Below are 9,270 nucleotides of genomic sequence, written 5' to 3'. Positions count from 1 at the left end.
GGTCCCGATGCCCCTGTCCTCACGGGGTCCCCGTCCTGTGACACGTGTGTGTGTGTGTGTGTGTGTGTGGTCCCGATGCCCCTGTCCTCACGGGGTCCCCATCCTGTGACACGTGTGTGTGTGTGTGTGTGTGCTCCTGATGCCCTGTCCTCACGGGGTCCCCGTCCTGTGACACATGTGTGTGTGTGTGTGTGTGTGTGTGTGTGTGGTCCCGATACCCCTGTCCTCACGGGGTCCCCGTCCTGTGACACGTGTGTGTGTGTGTGTGTGGTCCTGATGCCGCTGTCCTCATGGGGTCCCCATCCTGTGACACGTGTGTGTGTGTGTGTGTGTGTGTATGTGTGTGTGTGTGGTCCTGATGCCCCTGTCCTCACGAGGTCCCCGTCCTGTGACACGTGTGTGTGTGTGTGTGTGTGTGGTCCTGATACCCCTGTCCTCACGAGGTCCCCGTCCTGTGACACGTGTGTGTGTGTGTGTGTGTGTGTGAGGTCCCGATGCCCCTGTCCTCACGGGGTCCCCGTCCTGTGACACGAGTGTGTGTGTGTGTGTGTGTGTGTGTGAGGTCCCGATGCCCCTGTCCTCACGGGGTCCCCATCCTGTGACACTGTGTGTGTGTGTGTGTGTGTGGTCCCAATGCCCCTGTCCTCATGGGGTCCCCGTCCTGTGACATATGTGTGTGTGTGTGTGTGTGTGTGTGCTCCTGATACCCTGTCCTCACGGGGTCCCCGTCCTGTGACACGTGTGTGTGTGTGTGTGTGTGTGTGGTCCCGATACCCCTGTCCTCACGGGGTCCCCGTCCTGTGACACGTGTGTGTGTGTGTGTGTGTGTGGTCCTGATGCCCCTGTCCTCACGAGGTCCCCGTCCTGTGACGTGTGTGTGTGTGTGTGTGGTCCCGATGCCCCTGTCCTCATGGGGTCCCCATCCTGTGACACGTGTGTGTGTGTGTGTGTGTGTGTGTGGTCCCGATACCCCTGTCCTCACGGGGTCCCCGTCCTGTGACACGTGTGTGTGTGTGTGTGTGAGGTCCCGATGCCCCTGTCCTCACGGGGTCCCCATCCTGTGACACGTGTGTGTGTGTGTGTGTGTGTGTGTGTGTGTGTGTGTGTGGTCCTGATGCCCCTGTCCTCCTGGACCTGCCATTGGCTGCAGAGTGTGTGGGCTTTCCATTTTGCTGATGGTTACTTTACCTTGAGCCTTAACTGTCTGTTTTTGTTTTGTGTTCTGGTTTTGGGACTACAACTTAGGGCATCTTGCTCTTTCTTGGCTTATTCTGCTCAAGACTGGGTTGTACCATTGAGTTACAACCTCTCTTTCGGACTTTTTTTTCTTTTTGTCAGTCGTGGGGCCTGAACTCTGGGCCTGGGCGCTGTCCCTCAGCTCTTCAGCTCAAGGCTAGCGCTCTACCACTTGAGCCACAGCGCCACTTCCGGCTTTTTTCTTTTTGCTTATGTGGTGCTGAGGAATCGAACCCAGTGCCTCATGCATGCAGGCAAGCGCTCTACTGCTGAGCCACCTTCCCAGCCCTCTTTCGGACTTTTTGCTGGTGAATTGGAGATAAGGTGCTCTTGGGTTTGTCTTCCTGGGCTGACTTCTAAACTTGATCCTCAAATCTCAGCCTCCTAAGTAGCTAGGCTTACAGGTGCAAGCCACCAGTGCCTGGATTAAACTGAGTTTGAGAGTAGTCACCCTTGATCAGATATGTGGCTTGCAAATATTCCTGCCCACCTCTTCACCCTTCCAGAAGCTCTGTAGCTCCACTGTCTCTTTGCCCTCCTGTCTGTGAGAAGGGGTTTCAGTGTTGAGGCCAGGAACCAGCCTGACTCTCCATCCTGACCATTTGCAGCTATTTTCTGCTTGTGTCAGGACTGCTCTGGGTGTGGTCAGCCTCATGCTGGGCCGCTCCAACCCCCTTCTCCAAGATTCACGTTTTATGCTTTCAGGGTGGCATTAGAGTATGGTTTTGATGATATCTCCAGAGCAGTAAATATATTCCTAAATATTACATTGTATTTTAATTGACAATTGTATATCCTTTGCATTTTTTCCTTAATTAGTTCATTGCAAAAAAACAAAAAAGAAAGAAAAGGCTGCAAAAAGTGTTTCCTCAATGTAAAGGTTGCGTGGGCCACCTTCCAGGGAGAAAGCTGCTGGCTCTCAGTGCTCTTTTGTCTGCTGAGGTTGGTGCATAGACACCGGGGCCTGAACCTGGTAGTACATTTTCTTTCGGTGCATCTGCTGTATTTTCCAGAAGCACCTGGCCTGTTAGAGCGTAGGCCCAGGCCAGGAGGGGTTCTAACGCCGGCCTTTGGCCTGTGCTCCAGACCCTCCTCTATGCCCCCTGGCAGCCTGCCTCTGCTGCATGGCCAAGTTGCACTCTGCTCTAGCCGTAGGTGAGCTGGTGCCTACTTGTAGCCATAGTTGGAGAAATCATCCGTAGGTGCTTTGGGGAGAGGCCGGGGCCTGCTGGTAGAGTCACCTCACTAGACAGCCTGCCTTGCCTGGTGGCAGTCTCGCACAGTTCAGGGTGGGGGCAGGAGGAAGGCCGCTGAGGAATGGTGCGGTATCTTGCAGGGCTCACCTAATTTTGTTTAAGCTCGGATGGGGATCTTGTTGTCAGCCTCTGCTCTGTGCCTGGCATCCTGTTCAGAGCTGACTGGGGCTGCGAGGTTTGGACAAGCAAGGGCTTTCCTCCTCCTCCTCCTCCGCCCCAAGCTGTTGAGGGCAACTGAGAGCTGTCAGAGTCCACAAGGAGGAGTTTCAGGTGTTGGCTTTTACTTAGTGACCTACTGGCATTCTCTGTTTTGTATTTCTGGGGCCTTCACAGGGGCTCTGGTCTGAAGCTGTTCCCCAATGATAGGCTACTTTCAGGATGTGTCTGATTTTATAAATTGAATTCTTCAATTGTGGTTCTAGAGAGCACCAGGACGTAAAAACAGTGACAAACCACCCTTGGGGCATGTTCAGCCAACAATGAAGACTTTTATTTAAAAAATAAAGCCATGGGTCATTTATACTGCACTGTTTGTTTTGAATTTATCTGCTGATGTTTAGCAGAAGCAAACCTCACTCACCTGCTTTGTTTGTTCTTTCTGTTCCTCAGGCTGCCTTCCAGGAGAATGTGGGGAGACAGGTAAGGCCACTTTATAAATCTTTCATTCCCCGAAACTTCCTGTAGGTTTGAAGGTGGGAATCTTGAAAGCTGTGACTTCTCTTGCATTGTTGGATGTGGGTAAAGAATGCAGCTCACAGCAGGCAAGTGTATTTCTGGTCCCAGACTACCTCATGGACTTGGAGGTACCGAAACCTGTATACTGATATGAGACTGTGTGTAAGACGTGTTTTCTGTGGTCAGGCCTGCCCTCACACAGCGCTAAGGGCGGTTAGCGGGGTGTGCTGCACCGGCAGAAGCCAGCCCCCTGGTGAGGCAGAAGCCAGCTCCCTTGGTGTTAGTTGTAGTCCTGTTTTCTGGAAACCTCCAGCCCATGACTCCCCCTGATGCTCAGCCGTGTGAGAGTTGTGCTTGAGGGTGCTGGCACGTGTCCTGCCCCCCCTGATGGCGATCACAGGTCAGCCTTGCCTCAAGAGTGGGGTCCAGAGTCCAGGCACACAGAGGACATGGTCAGGCAGTCAGGAGGATGGGCTGAGGCTGGAGAGCGGTCTGGATCGGGGCCAGACCTGGGCAGGAGGAAGGATCCCTATGCACACACATTTGAGAACGCGGCTGGGGACCCAGCTCTGGGGTTTGGGATAGCGAGGTGCCATTGCAGGCGAGAAGGGGAAAGGAGCGGAGCCTTAGGAATGAGGCAGTTCTGTGGAGGGCTGAGGTGGCGCGCGAGGAAGGCTGAGACGACATGTTTGGGATTTGGGACTCGGATTTGCCATGGGAAGACACATACATGTGGTGAGCGTGTTGGGAAGCTCAGAAGTACAAAGTGAGCTGAGTACTCTTCCTCCCTCCAGGCCTGCCCCTCTAGACAGATGGGTCCTGCCACCAAAACTGACTGCATTCTGTCCACTGTCCACACCTAGCCTCCTGCTGCCCCTGTGTGGGCGAGGCAGCGGGGCCCCTGCCTTGGAAGAAGAGCCGAGGCCCGCGCCCAGGCCCAGAGTTCAAGCCCCACGACCGACCCCCCCCCCAAAAAAAAAGATAGGACTTTGAAATGGAAACATTTGAGTTTCAAAAATGAGTTGTTTTAGGGATTTGGATCATTTTGGCTCAAGTGGGCAGGAAGAGTACTGACATACTCCTGTGGCCTGTGGCCTGCGTGGTACCCGCCAGTCCTTGCTTCCAAGTATAGATGTGTTCGTGTGGCTCGTGACTTGAGGTACCTTTCTTCATTCCAGCCATTTCTTACTTTTTGTTTTTTTTTCTCCAATTACTTTTTGTTTAAATTAGGGCACTTTCCCTCATGGAATTGATATTTTGACTACAGCTGACTATTTTGCCGTGGGCAGCATATCTAACTGTTTCCTAGTTATAAGGTAAGTTTTAACATGTATCATACAAATATACTGTTCTCTTTGAAAAGATGTCAGAATTCAGCTTCCACTATTTTCTTTCCTCATTCTGGAATATCCACTAAGTGAAAATAATTTATGTGTAAAAAATTAGAACTTGTCCAGGTGGCTACTCAGGAGGCTAAGACCTAAGAATTGCAGTTTGAAGCCAGCCTGACCAGGAAAGTCCATGAGACTCGTATTTCCGATTATTTCCACTTTAAAAAAAAAGAGCTAGGATTGGTGCTGTGGCTCAAGTGGTAGAGCACCAGCCTTGAATGAAAAAGCCAATTTCCAGTCGGCTTTCTTGGGCATGTTCTGTTCGCTGTGCTGTTTGGCTGAGGACTCAGGTTCTCCAGGAAATCGCCACAAGCAAAGCTATGTGTGTCCTTCTCCATGACAGCTTTCCCCCGTTTGTCACAAGTATATTCTCCCATAAATGAAACCTGAGATTAGAAGTGACTGTTTTCTGTTTCAATAAAACATGTTTCGAAGCTGAAGCCATCTCTAGGTTACTTATCTGATGTGCAAGAAAAGGATACTCGGGAAATCAGGGCACATAATAAATATTTAACATCCAAACTACAGTTTGCAGAAATCAAATCAAATCATTTCTACTTATATGACCTAAGTACTGGGAAAATTACTTCACTTGCCTTTGTTAACCTATTGCAATGCTAATGTACGTACAGGTTGTGACTATAAAGTGATTTATATACCTTGAATTAGAAGACACATGCCTGCTGTATTTTTTTAAATTACTATTTTATATCCTCAGGATAGATTCCTTAACAGCCCCATGGCGCAGACCATGCAAACACAATATTTTTTCATAAGTAACTTTGGCAGATTAAAAAAACAAAAGTAATGATTGGCCTGTCCCCTGAGAGGAATTTGGCTGTTTTTTAAAATTATGTTTATTGCTATTAAGGTATTGACCGCTTTATTTATTTCTTTATTTGTTGGCTTGAACTCTGGGCCTGGGCGCTGTCCCTCAGCTCTTCAGCTCAAGGCTAGCACTCTACCACTTGAGCTGTAGCACCACTTTTGGCTTTTTCTGCTTATGTGGTGCTGAGGAATCAAACCCAGGGCCTCATGCATGCAAGGCAAGTGCTCTACCACTGAGCCACCTTCCCAGCCTTACCAGAATTTTTTTTTTTTTTTTTTGGATCCGGTTGTGGGGCCTGAACTCTGGGCCTGGGCGCTGTCCCTCAGCTCTTCAGCTCAAGGCTAGCGCTCTACCACTTGAGCCACAGCGCCACTTGCGGCTTTTTTCTTTTTGCTTATGTGGTGCTGAGGAATCGAACCCAGGGCCTCTTGCATGCAAGGCCAGCGCTCTACCACTGAGCCTCCTTCCCAGCCCTGCCTTTTACATTTTTGAAATTCCCAGGGTATGTGAGAGACGAGGTGCTCCACTCCTGCACCACAGGGTACCTGGCCAGGGCTTTGCTCCTGAACTGGGTTATCTTTGGACTGTCCAAAGGTCCTGATGCTGTGTGGTGGGTCAGGGCTGTGTTCAGATGGCTAGAAATGGGGGCTGAGGAGGGCCTAGAGAATGGCCCACGGAGCAAGGGTGCCCTCAGGGTGTTGTGACTGTGAAGGGTGGCCGGAGGAGAGGCACAAGGGAGGAGAAGATGCCTGATGGGTGCCAGAGCAGGCTTCGAAGTCTGCCTCCCTGTGCTGTGCCTGGGGCCTTGGAGACTGGATAGAGAAGAGGCTCTTTGGGAAACTGGGTGTTTGACCAGAATCAAAACTAAAAAGATCCCTTGGAGAGATGGCAGGAGAAGCAGCACGGCTCTCTTAGGGCTGTGTTAAAGTGCTCACGACACACAGGCTGTGTGTGTTCAGTGTGTGCAGCTTGGCAACTTTTGACCTGAGTCAGTCTGTACCTGTCACCATGGTAAAGGCCTGCTTGCCTCAGGCGGCTCCGGCCTGCTGCCACGCGCCAGAAGCTGGGGTCCCAGCGCATCTAGCCAAGGCCCCCAGGCTGCTTTCGCTTGGCCTGCCAGTGTGGCCTTCGGGGTTGTGTGGGTACTTCCTTCACTGCAGAGGCTCCTTTGTGAGGGACATCTGCCATTTGAAGTACGTGATTGCCGGTCCAGAGTAGCGCAGATACCTGGGTCCCGAGTTATTAACAATGGCCAGACAGTTTTCCAGTGTGGCCCATCATTCAGAAGGTTCTGGACCTGTCTCCCTTGTGTGAAGTGCTTTTTCTCAACTGTCTCTGTATCTGAGGGATGTGGTGTAATCCCTCTCCAGTATCTCTGTGTCAGTGTCTCCACGTCTGCATTATGGAATATGATCTGTCTCCAGTATCTCTGTGTCAGTGTCTCCATGTCCGCATTATGGAATATGATCTGTCTCCAGTGTCTCTGTGTCAGTGTCTCCATGTCTGCATTGTGGAGTATGATCTGTCTCCAGTATCTCTGTGTCAGTGTCTCCACGTCTGCATTGTGGAGTATGATCTGTCTCCAGTGTCTCTGTGTCAGTGTCTCCATGTCTGCATTATGGAGTATGATCTGTCTCCAGTGTCTCTGTGTCAGTGTCTCCATGTCTGCATTATGGAATATGATCCCTCTCCAGTATCTCTATGTCAGTGTCTCCATGTCTGCATTATGGAGTATGATCTGTCTCTAGTGTCTCTGTGTCAGTGTCTCCATGTCTGCATTATGGAGTATGATCTGTCTCTAGTGTCTCTGTCTTCCCGGCTGTCCAGTGGGGCTGTGGTCAGTTTCCACTGTTCCTGTCTCTTTTCTCCAGAGCCGTCTGTGCCTAGTGTTCCTGTCTTTGTCTGTCTAACTTGACACCATGGTATTGAGTATGTGGTCATAGCTTATTATGTTGGATTTTCCTAATGACTGATGATTCTTTTGTCTATTTATTGTGTTGTATTCTTTGGGAATTTGAGATTCTGTAATATTTCCCCTATTTACTTCTAGTTTGGTGGTGTGTCCTTGCAGCCTCCTGCATACTCCTGTATCAAAACTTTTGTTTCACTTTATTTTATTTTATTTTTTGGTCATGGGGCCTGAACACGGCCTGGGTGCTGTCCATCAGCTCTTCAGTTCAAGGCTAGCACTCTACCACTTGAGCCACAGAACCACTTCTGGCTTTTTCTGCTTATGTGGTGCTGAGGAATGGATCCCAGGGCCTCTTGTATGCAAGGCATGCGCTCTACCGCTGAGCCACCTTCCCAGCTCCTCCTCCTCTTTTATTGTTGGTCATGGGGCTTGAACTTGGGGTCTGAGTGCTGTCTCAGAGCTCTTTTTCTCAAAGTAGCAGTCTGCCACATTGAGCCACAGTGCCACTTCTGTTTTTTGAGTGGTTAATTGGAGATAAGAGTCTCATGGGGACTTTGTGAAGCCCGGGCTGGTTCAAACCACCATCCTCAGATCTCACACTCCTGAAGAGCTAGGATTAGAGGCGTGGGCCACTGGTGCCTGGCAGGTTTCATCTAGTTGACGCACAGAAGGGTTAGAGTTAAAGCGTATATTTCTTTTGAACCATGCTCCTCCTTTCCTCTCCTATCCTACCTACAAGTTGCATACTTCCCTTTCAACATAGTGTCACACTGGTGAGTATCACTGCTACATTTGTTCACCATTTGTCCTGTCCTTTCTGTGTCCCCGCTCTTCCAAAAACCGAATTAACTCATTCCACCCAGGTTCTTTTTACCTGTGTTCCTTCTAAGAGATGGAACTTCTGCTTTTTGTGGTACAAGGGATGGAATACAGGCCCTGGAGCATTCTAGGCAGGTCACCAGGAGCCACTCCGTAGCCTCTGAAGGCAGCTTAGGAAAGTTCATGTGACTCTTATTTCCAGTTAACCACCAACAAGCTGGAAGCAGAGGTGTGGCTCAAGTGGTAGAGTGCCAATCCTGAGTGAAAAGGCCAAGGGAGGGGGATGGGAAGGTGGCTCAGTAGAGCGCGTGCCTCGAATGCTTGAGGTTCAATTCCCCAGCACCATAGGCAGAAAAAGGCGGAAGTGGCGCTGTGGCTCAAGTGGTAGAGCGCTAGCCTTGAGCTGAGGGACAGGCAGAGTTCAGGTCCCACGACTGACCAAAAAAAGAAGAATTCAAGGGAGGGCAAGACACCCCGAGCTGAAGCCCCAGTGTCGAGCTTCAACCCTCTGTGTTTCAGAAGGTGGAGAGCCAGAGCTGGAAGGTGGCTCAAATGTCAGTCATGCCATGGGTACGAGGTGAAAAGCGGAAGGCCTGCATTCAGGTCCTAAAATAAAGCAAAGGTGGGTGCCAGTGCTCACTCCTGTCATCCTCACTACTCAGGAGACTGAGCTCTGAGGATGGCGATTTGAAGGCAGCCTAGAGAACAATCTGTGAGACTCATCTCCACTTAACCAGAAAAAGGCTAAACAAGAGCAGGAGGCCCTGAGTTCAAGCCCCGGTATCGATAAACCTCCCTGCCCGCCCCCCCTACAACAGCCATAGATGGAAGTTTTACAGATTGCACTTTGTTTTGAAAACAACATACGATTCAGAAATACATGGAATCAGTCATTGATCCATCTCCTCACAGGTTGCCGCTGCTGGGTAGAGCATCTGCAGCTCCCTCCCATGGAGATGGGCATCTTCTCCTGGGCTTATCAGCCTTCCATTTATTTTCTTTTGTGATTTCTTTACAAATCCAGGGCATTTTTTAAAAATTTAATTTTTTGTTGGTTGTGGGGCCTGAGCTCTGGGCCTGGGCGCTGCCCCTCAGCTCTTCAGTGTTGGTCGTGGGGCCTGAGCTCTGGGCCTGGGCGCTGCCCCTCAGCTC

The 9,270-nt window shown here is 50.5% G+C and overlaps 1 protein-coding gene across 1 annotated transcript in view; it reads left to right on the top strand.

Annotated features, from left to right (window-relative positions):
- Tbcd (tubulin folding cofactor D) overlaps nt 1–9,270 on the top strand; it is a 147,126-nt gene that overhangs the window by 98,283 nt on the left and 39,573 nt on the right. Inside the window, exons 14-17 of the mRNA XM_013033084.1 lie at nt 2,323–2,391; nt 2,595–2,667; nt 3,102–3,131; nt 4,398–4,483. Of these exons, the coding sequence (XP_012888538.1) occupies nt 2,323–2,391; nt 2,595–2,667; nt 3,102–3,131; nt 4,398–4,483 (258 nt within the window). The remainder of the gene's footprint in view (nt 1–2,322; nt 2,392–2,594; nt 2,668–3,101; nt 3,132–4,397; nt 4,484–9,270) is intronic.

This window comes from Dipodomys ordii, unplaced genomic scaffold (assembly GCF_000151885.1).
Source record: "Dipodomys ordii isolate 6190 unplaced genomic scaffold, Dord_2.0 Scaffold163, whole genome shotgun sequence".
NCBI classification, from domain to species: Eukaryota; Metazoa; Chordata; class Mammalia; order Rodentia; family Heteromyidae; genus Dipodomys; species Dipodomys ordii.
This window is presented reverse-complemented; position numbering and strand designations above follow the sequence as displayed.